The following is a 23,951-nucleotide window of genomic DNA, read 5'->3' on the forward strand; positions in this document are numbered from 1 at the left end:
TCTGGAAGGATGTCGTCTGAATACCAGCTGGGTATCTGAAAACCCAGGATGGGAAGACAAATGAGTTTCTTAACATAGGTGGAAGCAGATATCCAGACAGTTTTTAAAAGCCAAAGACATCGTCCAGAATTAATATTCAGACACCATTTGAGACCTCGCCTCATGTTCTTAGTTTGAAGATATTATATAAACTGAAATATCCCCAGGAGTCACAGCTTCTTATAAATCCTCCTTCTCAGAAGTTTTTTCCATGCTTGAAATAGACAGCAAACATTAAAAATAACTTGTTTCTTGGGAATGGTCAGAGTTAGTCTTAAAAATTAATAACTGTGTGGGCTTTTCCAGGAACCATTAAATAGATTCTGAATCACCCACGAAAGCCATGGCCTACAAGAAAATCTCCCCATGAAAGCATTCTAAGGGAAATATTCTCATGTAATGTTTTTTAAACTTAGAGGGTAAAGGAGAAAATGAAATGGAAACAAATTTCTACCCAACATTTTTAAATTGTTTAAATGTGAGTATTCTAAATTTGCTTGTATAAGAAGAGTTTGCATCGAATCATAATTTTTTAGATATGTAATGTTTAAAACTAAAATAGACGTTCAGGACAAAATGTCTGCAATGAAGAGACCTATATTGCTTTTCAAATATAGAAGTGAACGTTTCGTTCCCATTTGATTCTGGAAAACTTCTCAAGTCTCCTAGACAAACTGGACTGTCTAGTGAGCATACAAAAGAGTATCTCTTCATGACAAAGTTAGCTCCACCAGAATACTATCACTAACTGGAGGCTTCAATGTGACGGAACTCCTCAGCTATAGGGTGCTTTTGCACATCTTCATTTTCTGTGTGTTTTTATAACTAGACCAATTCTGAAACAAATAACAATTGCCATAGCTACATATAAATTTTGACAAGGGTTAACAAGTATGAAAATGTGTCATAATTTTGGTAAATGCTGGTTATTGATTTTTTTTTACATATGTGTACATGAATGGAGATAATGTCCTTATGCTTCTTATGGGCATGGAGTCTGTCATGTACTTCTCACAAAATGTAGAGAAAGCCTAAGTCAGTGCTAGGTACACACTAAGTGGTAGGGTCTTAAGGAGGGGAGAGACAACTAAGAATTTGTGTTCCAAAGGAAAAAAGCGTGTGTGTGTGTGTGTGTGTGTGTGTGTGCGCGTGCACTTTGTTATAAATTAACCCCCATGGCAAAAAAAAAAAGGGGCAGGATAACCAGAAGGGTAATATTTTACATTGAGGCCATGGACTATATACTACTGTGGATGCCAATAGTTGGATAAAACAGAATTGGCATTAATATTACCCTAAATATCCTGTCTTTAAGGCATACCAAAAGTCACTCTTGTTTACCCTTGCATATCTACAAGAATAAAATCTTAAGAAACAAGAGTTGATGGTGGAAAAAGTCAAACCATTGTGATTTATTTACCTTGTATGACTCTCATGCAAACCTGCTTAATGTGCTGATCTGTCGGTGCTCTACCCTGGACAGAAAAGAAAAAAAGGCAGATTATGCATGAAACCACAAAGAGAACATTGTTCAGTTGTAAACTGACAGACTCTGCCAGGAGCCAGGTGGCTGGATTTACAAGAGAACTTGCTGAGAAGCTGATGCCCAGAACAGCCCTGCTGCTGTGGGATGGAACCTCCAAAGGGAAACCACAGAAGCTGCCCACCACTCACCGGAGGGCCCTGGACACCAGGCAGGCCGGTGGCACCCTGTTCTCCCTGCACGCCCCGGGGTCCAGGTGGTCCTCTTGGTCCTTCCACTCCAGGAAGCCCCCGACTTCCCTCGGGCCCTCTCAAGCCAGGCTCCCCAGGATTACCTGCCTGAAACACAATTGCACACTATCAAACCAGGGCTAAGCATAAAGAATGTGCATGCTTCATACTCATACAAACACTTACATGAAATTTGGGGTTTCCGGCATTCTGCATCCTAACAGGTGTTCTTTCAGAGGTTACAAAACCTTCACCGCAAGGTGAAGACACATAATGCCACACAACTTACACATCTTTAGAAATCTAGTTCAAGTTAACTTTCAATATATCTTCCTTTTGGCTGGGTGCGGTGGCTTACACTTATAATCCCAGCACTTGCGGGAGGCCGACGTGGGCGGATCACGAGGTCAGGAGTTTGAAACCAGGCAAGCCAATATGGTGAAACCCCATCTCTACTAAAAATACAAAAATTAGCTGAGCATGGTGGTGCACACCTGTTGTCCCACCTACTTGGGAAGCTGAGGCAGGAGAATTGCTTCAACCCAGGAGATGGAGGTTGCAGCGAGCAGAGATTGTGCCACTGCACTCCAGCCCGGGCGACCTAGTGAGACTCTGTCTCAAAATCGTCGTCATCATCATCGTCATCACCTTTCTTTTGGGGATAGTTCTTCTTGCAAAATGTTTATTGGAATACTATTTTTTAAAAAAACTATATACTTTAAGTCACTTCATACTTTAAGTCACTCTCTAAGAGTAACTTAATTTTCAATAAGCTTGTTAACATTTTCTGGCTACGCAAAAGCCCCTGCATTCCTACAAAATATGTTACTTTGCGTATCACTAATGCAGCAAGCATAAAATAAAGATATTTCCAAGAACATAAGTGATTTAGCCCTTATAACTGTTTTTAGAGAATATGAAGATGCCATGTATATCCAGGAATTACTAAATTAAATCAATGCATTTAAAATACCGCATTTAAAATGCTGCATTTAAAATATTTAACCAGGCCGAGCCCGGTGGCTCACACCTGTAATCCCAGCACTTTGGGAAGCCGAGGCGGGCAGATCATGAGGTCAGGAGATCGAGACCATCCTGGCTAAAGTGGTGAAACCCTGTCTCTACTAAAAATACAAAAAATTAGCAGGGCGTAGTGGTGGGTGCCTGTAGTCCCAGCTACTCGGAGGCTGAGGCAGGAGAATGATGTGAACCTGGGAGGCGAGTTTGCAGTGAGCCCAGATCATGCCACTGCACTCCAGCCTGGGTGACAGAGCAAGACTCCGTCTCAAAAAAAAAAAAAAAAAAAAATCTTGACCAAAGAAAGTTATAACTTATCTAAGTATCAAGGAAGTTTAAAAATCTAAATATTAAAGAAGTTAAAAGTAAACCATGTGTTTCCTTAGCATAAAAGCAAATACAAGTTAGATATTTTTTTCAGCTGAAAACAGACCACTAAAAGCATTCAAAAGAATCACCTAAGATAAATGTTTTAAAAGAGACCAAATTAATTCACTTTTTGTTAAACTAAAAATTTGTTAAATTCTTCTGGTAGAATTTGTGGCAGAATAGCTCTAATGTACTGCTGCTGTTCAGAATAAGAATAGGAAGATAAAAGAACACGAGGCAGCAAGGGAATGCTAGTGTTCAAGATATGAATGTTTGTAAAGCAATTTAATCCTGCTTCTTTTTCATATGCATCATTTATCTAGAAAACCTGGCTCTTTCAAATACTTTAAACTGAAGAAGGTGATGAAGCAATGCTTTTACTAGATACATCCAAATAAAGCTCAACAAATGTGCTTTTCCAATTTATCTTTATGCAAAAGAAATTGATATTCATCTAAGTCAACTTGCCAAAGTAGTTTCTATGAAGAAATTATGGTTTAAAAGACTTCCTGAAAGACTGTCAGCAGGACAAGGAAAAGGTATCCTATATAGAAGGCTGCAACATTGTCAGGTGCCTAGGGTGCAAAACTATAGCAACCTCTTTTTTTTTTTTTTTTTTTTTTTGAGATGGAATTTTGCTCTTGTTGCCCAGGCTGGAGTGCAATAGCGCAATCTCGGCTCACTGCAAACTCCACCTCCTAGGTTCAAGCGATTCTCCTGCCTCAGCCTCCCGAGTAGCTAGGATTACAGGTGTGTGCCACCACACTTGGCTAATTTTTTGTATTTTTAGTAGAGATGAGGTTTCTCCATATTGGCCAGGCTGGTCTCAAACTCCTGACCTTGGATGATCCACCCATCTCGGCCTCCCAAAATGCTGGGATTACAGGCATGAGCCACCATGCACGACCAACAACTTCTAAAAGAACCCAGAAGAGAAGACAAAATGAACTCAGAAATATACTGAAGAACTGACAGAAAACAAAGGAGACCACGACAGAGTGTATAATCCTGGTGGTAGTGACTGAAATACTGCTACAATAAGAGATGGGAACTTCCTAATGAAGAGATTAAGGGCCAATATGGCCAGGACCCTGGGTCTTTGGGAAAGAATTCCTCAACTGAGGAGTGGTATACTGAACCAGAAATCAGGTTACAGACATCGCCTACTTCACAACTTTGTCTATGCTGAAATCAATGAAGAAAGTGAAAGTCTTTGTGTTAGTAACAATTTCCCCTGATTCTGGGACGGTAGACTTCAATTTCACTATTACCTGGGCAGTGTCAGGTAAGACACAGGTGGGGAAGGAGATGAATCAAGGGCTAATTCCTAATATTATATGCAAATTTGAATGCAATTAATTTATTCTTGTCACTGCACAGTTCATTAACTTTTCTTTTGTTATAGCTTGAATTCTTTCTATTGAACATTACTATTTCTAGATAGTGAAGTAGGATTTCTGTTACCAAACTCAATCAAGGTTTACTCTAAATTTTTCTCAACCTTCGACCATTTCTATTAAAAATTCTTAGGCATAAAAATGTTACTTGAAACTTGAGACATGGTTTTTAAAGGCAGGTAAGTTAATACAAAGTAATAATATTCATCTCTGCGGTTTGCAAACAGCCCAAGGCTAGGCATTGTGGCCAAGTCTGATTGGGTCCTCCTGGAGAAAGTGAAGCTGAGGATAGATCTAAATGCTTAAGTAGGAGGTAGCTAAGAGAAAGAGGAGACCAGAACAAGGTGTTAAACAGCATGTAAAAAGAACTGTAAATGGATGAAGTTCTAGGTATGTAGGAGATGAGGTTTTATCTTTTTTAAAAATCTAGATGACATTGGCTGCCATGAGGATAATACGTTGGACAGGGACAGAGAAGGGTTGAGGAGATTCCAGAAACAGGAAGGACTTAGAAACTGATGGAAGCTGGCGGTAGTGGCATTTGAGATTGAGATCTGAGCTTCATCTTTTCTCCTCATACTTTCTTAAATTCCTAATTGTTTTAGATGTGAATTCATTTCCAATTAGTAAGTCATCTCAGGTTTCCTACTAAGTGATTCTATAATTCTGAATACATCTAATCTCTAAGGATACCAGTTTAGTTTCTATAAAATGACAAAAATGAACAAGATCATTTTCTACTTCTAATAATTCTCTATTATATTTTCTTATGCATTATTCCTCTATCTTACTTCCCCATCTAGAACACATCAGAGATTAAGACAATTACTGAAATATTTTTCAATGGTATAACTGCCAATGAAATTTAATTATACTGTTGACACCAAAAAGCACAAGTCAGTTCTTTAAAAATGACTCATTTGGAGAGGACATTAGAGTATTACCTTGTAACACTTATTGAGTCATTTACAATATGGAAAAAAAAAAAACAACACTTCCTTTCGAGTAGTTAGTTCAAAAGGTAAATCAATTTACACAGTTGTGAGGTATTTTTCTATTGGATTAATCCATTACGTAAGGTACAAATTTAGACATTTATTTCCATGAAAGTAAGTCCTTTAAGAGTTGAATGTTGGCTGGATGCGGTGGCTCACACCTGTAATCCCAGCACTTTGGGAGGTTGAGGTGGGCGGATCACCTGAGGTAAGGAATTCAAGACCAGTCTGACCAACATGGTGAAACCCCATCTCTACTAAAAATACAAAAATTACCCAGGCATGGTGGTGCATGCCTGTAATCCCAGCTACTTGGGAGGCTAAGGCAGGAGAATCGCTTGAACCTGGGAGGTGGAGGTTGCAGTGAGCCTAGATCACACCATTGCACTCCAGCCTGGGTGACAGAGCGAGACTCCGTCTCAAAAAAAAAGAATTGAATGTTATGTAATGATTTCATAAAGCTGAGCATTATATATTCTACAGCTTTATTAATAGTTTTAATTTTTTATACCATTACTGTTCACCATACTTACAGATCCCTTTGGGCCAGGTAATCCTATATCTCCCTAAATCAATAAAAGAAATTTATGTTAGAACAACGTGTTCGCATTTGATAATTTCCTGAAAAAACTTTAAAAGTTACTGTGCTACTAAAATATAAAAAACCATGAACAGATTAACTCTGGCACTGCAAAAAAAAATTAGACTCCAATTTTGGATTCTAATCTCAGCTCTACTGCTTAACTCTGTGACCCTCTGTAAGCTATGTAAGCTATGTAACCTCCCAGCCTTTGGCTAATTTATCTGTTAAATAAAAGGGTTGAATCAGAGCTTTCCAGGGTTTCATCCAGATCTCAAATGCTAGATGTCAAGAATTAAAAATATGGAAGGCAAAATACATTAAAATAGCATTCTCTTATAAAACACAACAGACATTTGGACCTGACAACTTCATTTTTGTAATTCAAACAATATTTAAAAGTCATCCCCAAAAGTCTACTAAACCAAATTTGCATGATTTTATGCTTTTAAAAAAAAACCTTGAAAATTTCCTACCACTAATGCTAGAGATAAATTCAGCTTGTGTTGGCATATCAGCTTACCTCCACTACAAAACAATGATTTAAAACATCACGTGACCCTATAAAATGAACAATTTTAACAGAAGATGAAACTGGAATAATCCTCTTATGAATTTACTTAATAGTTGGGAAGCTTTGACTAATTTAGATGTTACATTTATATTAGCTCTAAATCCTGAAAATAAGAATAAAACAACATTACTAGAATTTTTTTCCTGCCCTACAAGGTCTCTGAAACTGTTTTCTGTAAAATCTATTACACTACCCCAAAAGACCAAAACATAAGCTTCTACATTAAGTCACATTAGTCTGTGTCAAAACCATAATGATGAGCCTGCAAACCAAGCAGCTCCAGCAGTGGAGAGAACTTGTTCTCATTTGTATTCCTTTCCTAGAGATTAGGCAGCAGCCTCCTCTGGAGATGGAGGTCACTTCTTTGGAGGGTTTTAGACTAAAGAGATTACCCTTGGTCAGATTTGTGAGTCACAGCTTTCTAACTATAATAAAACTTGAATATTGTTTTCATGATAGAGCACTATTATTCATAGACTTTCTATAGTCATGTAAGAATCACCTTGAATGTCTAGACATAAAGCCACAGAGGATTCAACATCTGTAAGGGAACACTTTTATTCTCCAAAAGTTTAAAGCCAGATCTATCAATTTGGCAGTGTTTCCTCTCTGCTTTACTTGATCTTGGCTGCAGTCTTGGGAGACTTTTGTTAACTGATAGGAGAAACATCATAACCTTTAAAGAAGGCAGTGAGGGTAACAGTGTCCAGAAAATAGGAATTTATATATTTATACACACACTTCTAACACAGTTCAAAATTAGTAAGGCTTCATCATTAACCAGAAAAAAAAAAATCTTACAAGTTCCCCTCTTTCTCCTGTTTCACCTTCTTCACCAGAGGCACCCTAAAAATTAAGATAAAAGGTTACATTTTAAAATTCTTAGTCCCATTGCCCAATTTTAACCAGTCATCATTGATAAGCATTTGTAAGTGCCCACAGTGTTCCCAGAATCATGCAGAAATACAAAATGCTCTCAGCAGCTTTCCAATCTAGCTGTCAGTGGCTAGTCCAAATCAGAAAATAGCCTAGGGGAAAGCCAGAAGGTGAGGCTGAGTTTCAGCTAGAATGAAGGATAAATGACCATATTCAACAATTTTATCATTAGCCCTTGAAATAGGGCTTTCACAGTAGAAAAAGAACCCAAAGAAAGGACTGAGTCTAATTCATACAAACAGTTTATTTGCTGAGGTCTTGATCAAGAAAAACCTAAAACATTCTAATGTGGCTGTGGAAGGCTCCATCAGACACGAATAAACCAGATCCGTGAGCCAGAGACACAGCCACCCTCCTCAAAGGAAAGACAGTGTGCAGTCCTGAAGGCAGAGCCATAATTAGCTCCAGCTTGTTAAAATAGTAAACAATTGCCGCGGACCAAACTCAACACCAGGTTTCACTCACTATGAACACATCGAGAAAAACTGTTAGCCTCCATGGTTTTATTAACACCCTTAAACCAGCCATTCCCCCTTGCTTGTGAAATGGTGCATATCAAACATTGCATTTTATACCAATTAAATAATAGGACTGACCTGTTCACCCTTTGGACCCGGTTCACCGACTACACCCTGTAATAAATAAAATATAATACTTTTTCAGTATTTTCAACTGTTTATATAATTTCAAGTGAACCTTATTGGGTGGGTGGATAAGCACAAGTACGGATAATGTGATGGGAGAGGACATTCCCACTCCTCACCACCCAACAAGAATCAGGACCAAAACATAAGTTTCCACATTACGTCACAATTTTCCAAGAGTCTCTGGAACTTGGGGCAGTCTCTGATCACATCCTCATAAAATTTGACTAGTAGAAATGTAAATTGAGGACTAAATAGAAAGTGTGCACAACGGAAATTTTTACTTTTCTCAGGTTTTTTTTCCTTCTGTTAAATTATATTAATAGACTTTTTGCTTCTTAATCTCAACCCTGAGTAATTTAAAATACCTTTCTTGATAGCTCTTTATGATAAATTCTAGAAAATTCTCCACGGGGCCAAAAGCAAGCTTTGTTTCTCAACATGGTAGAAATCACCCTTCCAAATAAAGAACTTTCTGGAGTGCTGGAGCTCTTACCCTGTCACCTTTCATTCCAGGAAGTCCAGGGGGCCCAGGCAAGCCGGGGAGGCCGGGGCTACCCAGAGAACCCTGGAAAACAAACACAAAGTCCCTGGTGTTACTGTCACTGCAACACTGAAAGCACGGAAGGCAGAAACAACCTTGGGTGTGTTGACTTGTGTCTAAAATAAACGTGCTGCAGTGGGTTGAACTCTGCTTCTTAGGTTTGCCTCTCTTTCATATTCTCAGGAGAAGAGGGAGGGGCCAATGGTCTCCCAGCCTTCACTCCACCCTGAGGTCCTCAGTTCCCCTTGCACTCCTTGGCAACAGTGGGCTCTTTCAGTCAAGCCCCCGCCACCTCCACTGCCTGCAATGGTGCAGCTGCTCCTCTCACTGTGTAAACAAGCACTGCGCAAGAAGTAAAAGGCACCATTCACTCTGTTTTCTGCCATTCCAAGAACAACGAGAGGCCAAATGTAGCACTTCACATCTCTCCAGGTTTAAAAATGGATGCTACAAACCACACGGATTAAAACAGCCTCTGAGGGTATCCTACCTGTAATTTGAAATTTCCCCTTTACATTGTCCACATATTCACATAACAAGAGAAAGTAAGTACAGGTAATTCAATTGTAAATTGTTTTCTCGTTTTGCTTATTTTTAAAAATGTATTGTGTTTCGTAGAAGGCAAATATAGGAAACTTTTTTACTTACCAGTTTACCTGGTAGGCCTGGGGATCCCACTGGTCCTAATTCTCCTCTACTGCCCTGTAAAAACACAAACATTGTCAATTGGATGTTTTGCCAAAATTCAAATGCTTAGTTACTATGTAAATAAAATAACATCCTACCTAGGTTTTTTCCCTTCAGCTGAAGGCACAGGCCATCATACATAGTGCCTACAGCATCCTGTGTTCATCTTGCATTGAATGATTCGAATGCTCTTTACTGTGATTACAGATGTTTAGAAATGACAGCTGATACATGTGTATGAAATGGCAATTAGTCGCTTTCAACATCTAAATCACATCTTAACTTTTATTATGGTTATTTGTGCCCATGTTTTAAGCCCTCACTTAGATTACGTGTTCTTGCGGGATTGCTATATATTAATTTGGAATTCTGCACAGTGCCTAGAACACAGAATACATTTTCAGGTCTACAGAACATTTCAAAGCAACATCTGGCAAATGATCTTAAACCTCAACAGAGTGAAAAAAGAAACACAGAATAGATATGTTTGCCTTTAAATTACTATTGCAGCTTCAAAAAGACACAGATGGTAAAAATTTGTAAAGTTTCTGAAGTAAAAGCTTTTTTCTTCTACTCATTTTTGTTCTAAACATATCTTAAAAGATTAAACAGACTTCCGAAAGTAGAATTTATAATGAAGATACACCAAAAGTAATTTTATTTTGTGAACCCACTTCAATTTTTCATTTGAAACTCTAAGCTTTCAAATTTTTATTTGAAATACTAAACTTTTTTGATCTATTGAGAAAAAGAAACACATGAACTTTTCAACTTTTTTCCGTGAGAACTTCATACAATTTTATGCAATCTGACAAAAGCTCATTTTATTTCTTAATATTTTGTTTGTTTATTTGTTTGAGACAGAGTCTCGCTCTGTTGCCCAGGCTGGAGTGCAGTGGTGCAATCTTGGCTCACTGCAACCTCCATCTCCCAGGTTCAAGCAAGGCTCCTGCCTCAGCCTCCTGAGTAGCTGGGAGCACAGGCACATGCCACCACCCCCGTTAATTTTTGTATTTTTAGTAGAGATGGGGTTTTGCCATGTTGGCCAGGCTGGTCTTGAATTCCTCATCTCAGGTGATCCGCCCACCTCAGTCTCCCAACGTGCTGGGATTACAGGCATGAATCATTGCGCCCGACTAGCTCATTTTATTTCTAACGCATGTTCAACTAAGCTGAACACTGACATTATTGGATAAATAATCACATTTCCTGGAAGGTGTATATAAAACTCAAAGGAGTCCTTCAAGTTAATTTTTCTGTAAAATGACAACTCCATATTAATGTTTACTATTTATAAATGCTTCTGATAAGATTCTTCTGACTCGTGCTTTTATTCATATTTAAGTTTAACGAAGTGTCAAGATCCATAAACCTTCTGAATTTTGAATTTCTCTAAAGGATTAAGAACTATTTGCCAATTTACAACAATCTAGCAATTAGTAATAATTTCATGGTAGTCATTTCATATGACTTACAGGTGATTTAAACTAAATGCTCTTAAACATTTTTCAGCAACTTTGTATAAATAACCTGTGTCTGGTATATGACTTTGGGATGATGCATTGGTCCTTAACCTCATGACCAGTTTGCAAGCCAGAGGCAGTGCCCCATGAGGGTGGATGCTGGGAGAATGTGAGTCTAGATGAGAACTAGCCCCTGTGATAGATTCCTCTATCCATCTATAAATATAAAAAGTGGGTTTTAACCCATCTTTGCAACTTCAAAGTTCAAGACAGATTTTCTTCATCGTATCTGCTCTGTTGGCATTTTGAAATAATTTCTCAAGTGCATCATGATTGACATAAATATCACTGGGCTCACGTGACTTTAATTCACAGAACTATTAACAGTAATTGGTGGGGAAAAGTTAATATCAGAAGGGGAAAGCTCAGTTCTTGGCACATTCTCAAGTATTCATTTCTCAATAAATGAACCGTTATGCTATCTTATGCAAAATAAAGATGATTGTTGTACATTTTTTTCTCTTCCACAAACCAAAGGGCTAAATTAAAATAAGAGACCGTATAATCTTTGATTTATTTGGGGGAGGATTCATTATCTTTCCAGTGAATAACAAAGATTTTCTCTGCTGGACTCTTATTTTCTCTGTCTTTTCTAAGTTCTTATTATAGCTTATAAGTGCTTTCCAACCAGTGGCAGACCCTTGGTAATATGTGTGAATGAACAGCCCAGAGACCCACATACACAGCCTGCTCTGCTGAACTTGTGTACCCATAAGAGCCCAGCATACATAGCACAGAGGGAAGAATCAGTAAAATTGTGTAAGCATTTACTCCTCTGTCACTGCACAAATGGACAGCATGTGGTTCGTCATTTTTATTTCACTTCAATCTTATACATCCTTGGCCATTCTAAATGCAGGCAATTTTACAGAAATCACCTCACTGTGAAAAACGATAATGTTTATTTTCCCAAGAGTGACCAAACAGTTACAAACAAGGTGTTAGGGCAAGATTTTCTGATACCCATTCATGTGATTTCTTTGTCTTCTAAGAACATGCATACTCTTTCTCTAAGTTCTGGAGTTTCATCTACTAAGCTAAGATGAACATAAATAATCAAGATATAAACAGTTATCTCTGAAAACACAGACTAAACACATTCCTCAGGGAGTAATTATGCATGTGGGAGTTATTTATATCCTACTGCTCAAGGTCATCGCCAAGCTCTGATTGTAAAAATTCAAAAAATTGCAACCTCAGGTGTAAATGGGTTGCCCATGGCACTGGTAACCACAAGTCTGCTAAATAAATGCTAAAACTCTTAGTCTTCAACAGCCATGGTGATAACCGTATTCTCAGATATGGGCAAAGAGGGTGGTAGGAAAAGGCCATTCTTCCCAGTTGCTAATATGTATAAACCCCATGACAACAAGAGTTCCAATTTATAATAAAAGAATCAGAAGAAACTGGAATAGAGGAAAAATCCTACCATTAAGAATGATGAATTGGCTGGGCACCGTGGCTCACACCTGTAATCCCAGCACTTTGGGAGGCCAAGGCGGGCGGATCACTTGAGATCAGAAGTTCGAGACCAGCCTGACCAACATGGTGAAACCCCGTCTCTACTAAACACACAAAAATTAGCTTGGCATGGTGGCAGGTGCCTGTAATCCCAGCTACTCAGGAGGCTGAGGCAGGAGAATCACTTGAACCTGGGAGCTGGAGGTTGCAGTGAGCCAAGATCGCGCCACTGCACTCCAGCCTAGGCGACAAAGTTAGACTCCATCTCAAAAAAAAAAAAAAATATGATGAACCATAACCAAAGGCTGTACATTTATCTTGGACGCTCTGTGCTGCCACATACATTCCCCCAACAAATTCAGACACGTCTGCCAACTCATCTCTTTTTAAGAAGCCAATCAGGGCTGGGCATAGGGGCTCATGCCTGCAATCCCAGCACTTTAAGAGGCTGATCTGGGCAGATCACCTGAGGTCAGGAGTTCAAGACCAGCCTGGCCAACATGGTCAAACCCCCTCTCTACAAAGATTAGCCGGGTATCATGGTGGGCACCTGTAATCCCAGCTACTTGGGAGGCTGAGGCGGGAGAATTTCTTGAAACCAGGAGGTGGAGATTGCAGTGACCTGAGATTGCCATTGCATTCCAGCCTGGGCAACAGAGTGTGACTCTGTCTCAAACAAACAAAAACAAAGAAGAAGAAGGAGCCAATCTGGGCTTTGAAAAAGATGCCGACCTTCTATCACTGACTCTCAGTGATAGCTATGCATGATGCATTCCCAGTGATGCATTCCCATGGTACAGTCCCAGTGACTGTGCAGAGACTACTGATGTTCATGCAGGATGGAGGTCATGGATGTGAGACACCCTGCCATGTGCAAGAGTTCTGGAAAACAAAGAACTAGCCCAGCCTAAATTGCAGCAATACCCTTCTGGGAGACACTGGTAGAGAAAGGAATCCCCTGAGTTCTTTAGAAATACATTGCACTAGATATCCTCCCCCCAGCTCCATCTCCCCATTCCCTATCTTTATTTAGCCTCTTGCCCTCTGATTGTAAGTCTGTAGGTCTGGGGTAAGATCCAGGAATCTGTATGCGTTTACGTTATATTTGTTTGTCTTTACCAGCTTTACTCAGACTTTTGTTAAATGCCCACCACCAAAGTTCCATACATTTTAAATAATTTGCTCAATATGTCTTGTAACATCAGCATTCAGCAAGCAAACGTCAACCGAAAAACATCCTGTGGAGCTATGATTTGAGCTACTGAGGCATGTGAGGGTGGATCTGAAGACATGGACGCTAGGCTCAGTGGCCTGGTCTGAAGCTGATTTTGCCATGCATCTGGTAACTTCAGGCAAGCAACTTAACCTCTCCGTGCCTGTTTCCTCATCTATAAAGTGGGAATAAAAATAGTACTTATCTCATAGGGCTTTTCTGAGGGTTGAATAAGTTAAAAGACATAAATCACTTAGAATTATGCCTGTCTCATAGTAAGCATAGTCGAAGTGTTAGTTATATTGATCTGAGATAATTACTAAAGAAATCGGTCAAAAAAAGTTTTAACCGAATGTTAAATTAAGTGTTGTTTGCCTTTCAAATCCCCCAAGTCTCTTTAAAAGCACAAGTTGTGCTTGGAAAAAAATAAGTATTTAGTCCTCATGTCTCCAGTATCTGTCAACACCACTGATCATCGAGTAGGCAACTTCTTTATAAACAAGTACTGGGTGCTATTTTGTAAAAATTATTTCCAAAAATACTTACAGCTAAATAATTCAAGTTGGAGGTTTTCCTTATAAAATGGAACTGTTGGCTGGGCGCGGTGGCTCAAGCCTGTAATCCCAGCACTTTGGGAGGCCGAGACGGGCAGATCACGAGGTCAGGAGATCGAGACCAGCCTGGCTAACACGGTGAAACCCCATCTCTACCAAAAAAAAAAAAATACAAAAAACTAGCCGGGCGAGGTGGCGGGCGCCTGTAGTCCCAGCTACTCGGGAGGCTGAGGCAGGAGAATGGCGTAGACCCAGGAGGCAGAGCTTGCAGTGAGCTGAGATCCGGCCACTGCACTCCAGCCTGGGCGACAGAGCAAGACTCCATCTCAAAAATAAATAAATAAATTAAATAAAATAAAATGGAACTGTTAGACTTTTAAAAGATCACAGAAAATATCAGATTTAATTTAATTATATTGCCAAAATTATTTTCCCAATAAATGGATTTTATTCCATCATGCTCTAACTTGTAATGGCTGTTGTCTTTGTCCAGCTACCCAAAATGGTAACTGAAAAATGAACACTATCTTCAGTACCTTTCCAGTTCACAAGTTGGAAATTATAAATCACCATACTTCGCGTGTATTATATATTAAGTGCCTCTCTCTGGCAAAAAGAGTGCTGATTAACCCAGGAGATCAATTATGATTTCTATAGATTGCTGCTTTTCTAAACCCATTTTCATGTTAACATTGAAAGATCATATTAGTCCTACTAGAACGGTAACATTTGCATTTGTCACAAAGGTATTCTTAAAATCTATTTAATTTTACATCATATAGTTTGCATATTTCTCTTGTGTAGGTTGATATGTGCCCTCATACAGAGGCAGAAAAAAAATCTGTCCAAACCCTAACCATCACACACATCAGCTTCACAAATTGTTGACAGAGGAAACATGCCAGTGCCTAGATGGAGTGGGAGGGTGGCTTAGATCAGTCACAATACAACATTTGTGGATCTCTGTTGGTGTTGGAGGGGTGGTAAAGGACCACAAGAGAAAGTAGACAGGCTTCTGTACACAAGGAACGTATCATCTTCGGAAAACTGAGGTAGAGCAGCATGAAACTCATCCCAGTCAGAGCCATGAGAGCAGAATGAACACAACCCACTCAGCAAAAGCCCTGGCAAGTTCTCAGAAGCCAGGAAGACAGAAGTGGACCAAGAGCTACCACACGGTAGGACCAAATGAAAAACCCAGGTCATGTGCCTGTGCAAAACCAGGAGCCACCCAGGACAGGTGAAAACCAAGGGGAGTGCCATAGAGAAATACAGAAGCATAGCCCACGTCATAAAGGCAGGCACCCATACGAAATCACCGGAGGCACCAAAACGAACGGACTATATTTATGCAGTAATATTGGCAAACATTAAAGGAAATACCACTTAATTTCAAATACATGCTTCTAGGACACATTAGAAATGTGTGTTCACGTCTTCATCTCCAACCCACATGCCTCAGTAGCTCATTTCTTCTTCTTAGCTTGTTTTAGATTTGCAGGAAAAACTGATCAAACATGTGAGGCATTGTTAAAAATGTATGAACTTATCTACAAAACTGAATTTAATGATGTAAAGTGAAAGAACAAACGTGTCTTTCAGTAAGTGGATGTGGTGTTAAAACTCTGCTCCGGAACTATAATATTTATAACCTATCATGACATTTTTCAGAAAATTTTATAGCAGGTGAGAAGTCAGTTATTACCAACAAAAACAGCATGGCAGGATTTATTATGCCTCCAATTCAGTTTGTTTCAAGAAGTATTGATTGAGCGCTACCTTATGGCCGGCCCTGAGGAAAGCGAAGTGGGAAACACAGCGGTGAAACAGACATGACTAGCATCTTCTGCAGTTAGGAGACAAGAGTTCAGAATAAGGAAAGATCACTTCTCTCTGGGGGACAGGGCATAATTGGAAATGTTTTCGTGATGCAATTAACATTCCAATTACATCTGAGATGGCTTATGGAATGTTGAGTCAGAGAAATGAAGAAAAGAGCCATTTAAATGCAGGGTCTGGCCTACAGGAAAGAGGTACGGAGAGCATTTGAGAATTAGCATGGAGTCCAACCTGACTTGAACACAAGATCTGAGTAAAGCCGAAATGAGAAGTAAAACTGGGAAGTTAACAGACAGTTTAAGATTTTAGACTTCCTCTCACTGTCCGTGGAAATCTATTGAAGATTTTTAAATGGGGAGAAGTGAGTACGGACGCTGTACTTTGGAAATACCAATATGGTGGTGTGTGTAGACTCAGGGAACTATCATTCCCCAGGGCCTTTGGAATTGTGTTTGGCATTTTTGTTTGTCCCAGTGACTGTGGAGACACTACTGATGTTCATGCAGGGTGGAGGTCATGGATGTGAGACACCCTGCTCTGTGCAAGAGTTCTGGAAAACAAAGAACTAGCCCAGCCCAAATTGCAGCAATACCCTTTGGGAGACACTGGTAGAGAAAGGAAAGACTGCAGCCTATGAGACAATTGCAGTAATCCAAGCAGCAGGTGATCACCTGAGCCAGGGCGGTAGTAGTGGGAATGGAAATGAAGAGTCAAATGTAAGAGACCTTGAAAAGAGGACAGAACCAACGGGTCCTATTTGTGATAGGAAATGTGATGGAGGAAAATGCCGAGGTTTTGAGCCTCAGGGACAGGAGCCATGGCAAGAATTTGGACTCTTACAGAAATTCAAAAATCAAAATCTAAAAAATCAGATCCAAAACCCTGCATCAGCATAACCTCCTATGATTTGCCTTTCCTCACATAGGAGAATCAACCCCCTACCCCATCCTCTCCTGAGGTGCTGCCTCTGGTTCTTCATTGCTTTATGCAGCCCATGCCAAGCAGCTCTCCCTACTCCATGTCATGTTTTGTATTCACGCATGGTCCTGGCCCACAGCAAGTGCTCAGTCAATGTTCCTTTAACTATATGGAGCTTTCTGCTCTTTAAAGTGTCTAATACAGCCGGGCGAGGTGGCTCACACCTGCAATCCCAGCACTTTGGGAGGCCAAAAAGGGTGAATCACCTGAGCTCAGGAGATTGAAACCAGCCTAGGCAACAGGACAAAACCCTGTCTGTACAAAAAATACAATTAGCTGGGTGCGGTGGTGTGCGCCTGTAGTTCCGGCTATTCTGGAGGCTAATGTGGGAGGATCACTTAAACCCAGGAGGTAGAGATTGCAGTGAGCCATGATCTTACACTGCACTCCAGCCTGGGCAACAGAGCAAGAGTCTGTTTAAAATAAAATAAAATAAAATAAGATGAATAAGAGATGTAATAGTAAACACTCACAAAGCTTTACAATCTTCCTGGGCTCGTCATATAGCATCTTCATTGTTTTAGAAATGTGATCTGGCTATAACGTCATTGCTTCGACAGTTAACTTATGGAAAGTATTTTAATTAGAAATTCACAAGCTTCAAGCAAAAGAAAAGCATAAAAGAAGCACAGAGCAAGTGAGTGGGGGGCATGATGAGCTGGTTGCTTTGGCTACAGAAATCTCAGGAAACCACCTGGTGGAAGTTGGCTGACAAATATCTGTGAGAAGCGAAGAAATTCCATTCTCATGCCACAAGACACCTGGAATACTTCACTTTTCTCAAGTATGAAAATCTTCATTCCACATGCCCAAGAAATGCTTCAAAAGAAGTAATAATGATATGTGGAAATGTTTCTGTGTTCCCACTTGGAGTTCTTTTGGCTATTCAGCAGCCTTTGAAAATAAGAACTGAAACTGAAGGCCAGAGAGAATGTTTTAAAGTCAAATTTAAGTGTACAATATTTAATTTCCTAATCAATTTCTCTCTAGGGTAAAACTGTATATAGTGGGAAAATAGTCATTGCTATGGCTGCTGTAAAATAGACAAGTTTACAAACTCACACTAAGAGAAGTCTGGTGGTTTCTCCAAAGCAGAGCTACCCTATGACCCAGTAATTCCACTCCTAGGTAGGCACTCAAGAAAAATTAAAACATAAGTCCACACAAAAACCTGTATACAAATGTTCATAGCAGCACTTTTGATAATGGCCAAAAAAATTGAAACAATCCAAATGTCTATCACCCAATGCATGGATCAATAAAATGTGATATATCCACATAATTAATCCCCACAATTAAATATTATTCAAGAATAAAAAGGAATGAAGCACTGATACATGCTACAGCATAGATAAACCTTGAAACATTATGCTAAGTGACAGAAGCCAATCATTAGAAAAAAAAATAAAATATAGCCAGGCATGGTAGCTCATGCCTGTAATCCCAACATTTTGGGAAGCTGAGGCAGAAGGATCGCTTGAAGCCAGGAGTTCAAGACCAGCCTGGTCAACATAGCAAGACACCATCTCTACAAAAAAAAACCCTAAAAATTAGCCAGGTGTGGTGGTGCACCCCTTTAGTCCCAGTCACTCGGGAGGCTGAGGCGGGAGGACCTCATGAGCCCAGGAGTTCAAGGTTGCTGTGAGCTATGATTGCGCCACTGCACCCCAACCTGGGTGATTGAGTGAGAGAGACCGTATCTCTTAAAAAATTAATTAATTATTTATTTTTAAAAAACCAAAAAGCTAACATATTGTATGATTCCATTTACATGAAAATATCAGAACTGGTAAATCTACAGAAACATAAAGTGGATTAGTGGTTGTCTAAAACCAAAGGAATTAAGAGGAAATGATGGATGACTACAGGTGGGAGGTGGGTATAAGATTTCTTTTTTTAGGTGATGGAAACATTCTAAACTTGATTGGGGTGAAGGTTGCACAATTCCATCAATATGCTAAAAATCAACAAAGATGGGTGAATTATGTAGTATGTGAATTGGGTTGGGTCTTTTTAAATCACACTAAAATATTTCCTTAAACATGGGATGAGAGCAGAAAGGGTCACCATGGTTTTTGAGGCATTTTATTTTTGTTTCCATTTTCTGAAAAGGCATGCTGTGCATCTAGAGAGCACTTCATCTCTTTGTCTTGGACTAGCATGGGCTCAAACATCAGACAGCATTCATGGATGGATGAATGAATGAATGAATAAATGGAAGAACATCCAACAAAGTCCTGAGAAGGTGCTTTGGGACAGCACAGCAAGGAAGGAATACTCACAGGAAGCCCCCGGGGTCCTCGGGGTCCCACCTCTCCTGGAGGCCCCTGTTGGCCCTGTTATGAGGAAGGAAGGTAGAAAAAAAGTTAACGCATACTGATTACAACAGGTTAGAACTTGGGGAGAGGTAAAATGGTGTCTTACCGGTTTGCCTGAATTTCCCATCGGACCAGGCTTCCCTGGAGCACCTGTACTACCCTAAGGGTAAAATGCAACATTCAAAGTAACTCATGCTGAGGTAAGCATAATCATCAATCTACCTTACCCAGACTGGGTATCTCTTACATTTGAATAGCATTAATTCCCTGCTTTCACCCTGAGAACCTGGGAATGTACAGAATCTCTTTCTGTTAGATACATCAAAATTCTTTAGATTCAGGATATTATCTGTGAGTCTAAGAAATATATTACAGGTCCAATGTCAAACAATGAGGGGTTTTAGCCTTCATTTAAGGGGATCCTCTTCAATTATAGGATTTTTCTTTCTTCACAATAATAATAATATATGTCTTTCCTTTACCATTTCCACCTCCAATATAATTCTTTGACTCTTTTTACCTCACATTAAACTATTGAAATTATTAAGAATCCAACCAACACGGGGAAATAGGATGTGCTGCTGAGAAAACCCCACCAGCAAGCTCTAGGGAAAGCACATGTCTGGAGACGCCCTCTCCACCATCAATCTCTTGTGCAGCTCAAGATGCTGCAGACCGCTGTGATTGGAGGGTTGCAGCCTGGTACTCTAATAGCGACCAATCTCTACATTATTCACCTTTTATCTCTTTTCTTCTCAAGCAAAGCTATATTTTATCCCTGAAAATTTTTTCCACCTATTGTTTTTAACTGCTTACATTTTTGTTTTATGTAGGTCAATCAGAATGTGAAAAAAATACCTAATATCTTTTTAGTTTAGCTGAATCATCCTAATAATAGTCTCTGACACAAGTTCTGAGGCTTAGTAATAACTTCCTTATTTTAGGTAGTAAGGAACAATAAAATTTTCTGTTTTATACTGGCAAAGGATGACATTTTCATTAAGGAAATCTAATTAGCAGAATTTTATCAAAGTATGCTTTCTGTAGTTAGGAAAAAGATTAGTATTTGAAGCCTTAACACTTTTACTTTTGTATCTCTCCCTAGGGCCAAATATAAAATAAAAGACATGCTAAAAGTATTAAAAATAACAAATATGTTAGTAAATAATAAAGAAATTTAAAAATATATTAATTTAAATTTTAAAATATTTTACCTTTTCACCAGCAACACCCTTTGCACCAGGAATTCCAGGTACACCCTAAAAGAATACATACACAATGCGAGTTTAATCACTTCCTCTGAGAATCCAGGAGATGCCAAGCCCGCTGCACACTGCAGGGAGGCTCAGGGAATCATGGCAACCTCAAAGCTTTAATGTGAGGAAGATGCTTCCTAGTTCCCAAACCCTGCACAGTCATTTATAGAACTACCCACAGTTTAGAGGGCATGACTTTACTATATCTGGCTTGTTAAAGCTAAATGCCCTTAAAGCAAATCTTGTCTTTAAACTAAAGTTACTTTTCAAGGACAAACTTCCCCAGTTAGAATCCAGTACCATTTTCAGGTCAAGAGGAGCTCTAATAGGCAGGACAGAGACTACAGGCCTGTGACATGGTTTCATGTACAGAGTAATAAAGTGAAGACCTCTCAAAAATGTTGGGCTTTGTAGTAGAAAAACGAAATGGTAGGAAGATGCTGGGTCTAACTCAGATTTGGTATTATTGGGAGTGCTAATATTATCTGAGTATTTAAAAAACGTCAGGTGTCATAAAAGATAGGGGGCCAGGCTTTGATATTACCAAGTATTCTTTATTAATTAGAAAGATTTGCCTCCAAAGAGCCAATACACATGGTACAATCCACATGAACTTCCAGACACATTAATGCAAGGAAACACCAATTTGAATGACTAAAAATAGTACATAATCCAAGGGGTCAACTGAGCATACTCTCAGCACTCTTGTAGCTGAACCCTACTAACAAGAACTTTAGAACTGGTTTAAAGTGGAATGAAATATACATAACCCTATAGCTTAGGGTTAGTTAAAAAATATATTAAAAAGACTGAGTAAACTAAAGAGAGAAAAGGAATCCAAACCATAAAATTAAAGCCTATTATTTACAGTTATTACACAAATAGCTATTCAGAGAACAAGTATAAAATATAAAATACAAATGTAAATTGTAAAAATGTAAAAGTAAAACATCGTATCTTCCCCAGAACTTATCAAATTAGGTAGCATGTCTCTCCCCAAAATGTATATCTTGAAAACATGTATATAAACCAATTAACAGTAAAGAATCAAATACTTACTGGTAACCCCTGCAATCCTGCGTCACCAGGAGGCCCAGGTTTTCCTGGTTCACCCTGCAAAAAAAGCTTTTATCACATGATTGAACCTGTATGAGCTGCTGTATCACTTTTAAGATAGGGAGGAGCACAGACGTTTTAAGTAAAAGGATTGTCCCAACAGCTGACTTTACATGCACTTTTATAAAGTGACTTAATTTAGGGTGAGGGAGTAGGGTGGGAAATAGGACATAATTCAACCAAAACGCACAGTCTCTCTCAACCTACTTCCATCAACAGGGTAATTTTACTGAGTTCCTGAAACCAAGCAAATAATTATACTATTCCAATAAGTATTTCATTTTTGACACTTGATTCAAAAATTAAAGGAAAGGAAAAAGCCAAAGCTAGCTAAATAAATCTTTTGGTGATTTAGTAATGGAAATGTTGCGCTCAGTTGGCCAGGGCAGAGGCAGTCCCACTCACTCTTGGACTAAATTACACAGCCTACCTTTGTTCCAGGCATTCCAGGGATCCCATCACGGCCATCCACACCTGGCAAACCCTAAACACACACAAAGCAACATACTGTCTCTTACATACAGTCACATTCTTTTTCCCTTCATTATTTTCTAAAGTTTTATTGCAAGTCAATGATCACTGAAAAATGTGCTTGATGACTACAGCTCAGGACATACCGTGTCTCCTTTGGGCCCAGGGAGACCAGGAATTCCTCTAGCACCTTGAGCCCCCTGCAGGGCGGAAGAGAAAGAATAGATAAAACATGTTCAGTTATCATAATACTTAGACTTGTCAAAGAGATCAGCATAATCAGCAGATAACACTGAAAAGCAGGAGGCTTAGAGTGACTGAATTTAAACTCACTCTCTCTCCTTTGGGACCTGCTTCTCCTGGAGGTCCTCGCTGTCCTTGATCACCCTGTATGAAAATAAAATTTGTTAATATAAGCAAAAGTTACTTATTAATCAACTTTTAAAAATTAGAAAGCATCATCCATGTCACCCAACTATTGGTCTTCCACCACAGTGGCTTTGCTCTATCAAGGAAGTCTAGATGAAGAAATCTTTCTTTAAAAATGGCATTGTCTCAAAAATGGATATTGCCATAGAGATAACTAAGACTTGACTGTCTTTTGTTTTCCCCTTAAATGCATTATTCCTCTGTGTTCTTGCGTGTAACATATAATGGCTCCATGCAGTGGATTTCGACATCAGTAACTGCATGTACATATCAGCTAACTTCATTGACTGTTATAGAGGTTTGAGGTTTGGATTAGTTGCCAATCTTTCCCTCATATTATTTAATCCCACAGTCAATATTAGTGATTTCTGTCGAAGTGATCTAGCTAATGTTGATATATGCTACAGGTGGTAATAGATAAGAGGCTGTGTCTTCCTAAAATACAGTTTTTGTTGAGTTGCTTAACTCTAAAACCTCAAATGGCTCCCTATTGCTACCGGATCTGTTCAAATGGCTCAGGTTGGCATTAAACATTCTCCATGATTTAGTTCTACCTTATCCATCCAATCTCATCTTTTCAACCAAACTTTCAACTCCAGGCAGTGACAGCCCCTAGGACAGCACATATATCCCATCACCACCAACGGTGCCACCCCTGTACTTTGCTGCTGCCTTTCCTTCCCACAGGCTTTCAAACCAACCTCCCCCTCGGGTCCTCTTACATGGATTACATCTATCCTATGCTTTAGCATTTGATCTTGTATAGTTTATCATTGAGTTACTTTCTGTCTTTCCCATTGGAACACAGGACTTTGACAGTTGAAAATTCTCTCTTTCTTATATCTTTTTTACTTTTTATGTGGCATATTCAATTATCAATGGATGGCTTTTTTGTCTATTTCCCTCAAAAAACAGGCTTGAGGAAACCTAAAATAATGACACATGGACATATGGCAATCAAAATGTGGAATAATGAAGTCAGAAACCATAGAAAATGAAAAATATCAAATGGGCAAGAAACTAGAAATGAGATAGTTACTGAGACCCAACGCATCCGACAACCAAAGAAAAGGAAAACACAGCAAACTTAAATACTTAATAATTTGGCTTAATCCATGAAGAAAAATAATCATATCAAGTCAGAAGAACATTTCTATGTACCCAAGAAATATACCTGTTTTAATTAAACATATATATAAAAATTGTCCATTTTTCCACTTTAGTTATTCACATGTAAAGAATACTGCACACATATGCATACATAGCAAAAAAAGAAAAAGAAAAAACTATCATTGGGT

At 39.1% G+C, this 23,951-nt stretch overlaps 1 protein-coding gene across 8 annotated transcripts in view; it reads right to left on the bottom strand.

The window, feature by feature from the left end:
• Positions 1–23,951, bottom strand: part of COL9A1 (collagen type IX alpha 1 chain) — a 192,225-nt gene that overhangs the window by 17,181 nt on the left and 151,093 nt on the right. For all 8 annotated transcript variants that reach the window (XM_073006130.1, XM_008013581.3, XM_073006125.1 and 5 more), the window contains 14 exons: positions 22,558–22,611; positions 22,371–22,424; positions 22,184–22,237; positions 21,697–21,750; positions 20,596–20,640; positions 19,488–19,541; positions 19,346–19,399; positions 9,457–9,510; positions 8,761–8,832; positions 8,217–8,252; positions 7,486–7,530; positions 6,064–6,096; positions 1,714–1,860; positions 1,460–1,514 (listed from right to left, as the gene is read on the bottom strand). In XM_073006130.1, the coding sequence (XP_072862231.1) occupies positions 1,460–1,514; positions 1,714–1,860; positions 6,064–6,096; positions 7,486–7,530; positions 8,217–8,252; positions 8,761–8,832; positions 9,457–9,510; positions 19,346–19,399; positions 19,488–19,541; positions 20,596–20,640; positions 21,697–21,750; positions 22,184–22,237; positions 22,371–22,424; positions 22,558–22,611 (811 nt within the window). The remainder of the gene's footprint in view (positions 1–1,459; positions 1,515–1,713; positions 1,861–6,063; positions 6,097–7,485; positions 7,531–8,216; positions 8,253–8,760; positions 8,833–9,456; positions 9,511–19,345; positions 19,400–19,487; positions 19,542–20,595; positions 20,641–21,696; positions 21,751–22,183; positions 22,238–22,370; positions 22,425–22,557; positions 22,612–23,951) is intronic.

This window comes from Chlorocebus sabaeus, chromosome 17 (assembly GCF_047675955.1).
Source record: "Chlorocebus sabaeus isolate Y175 chromosome 17, mChlSab1.0.hap1, whole genome shotgun sequence".
Lineage (NCBI taxonomy): Eukaryota > Metazoa > Chordata > Mammalia > Primates > Cercopithecidae > Chlorocebus > Chlorocebus sabaeus.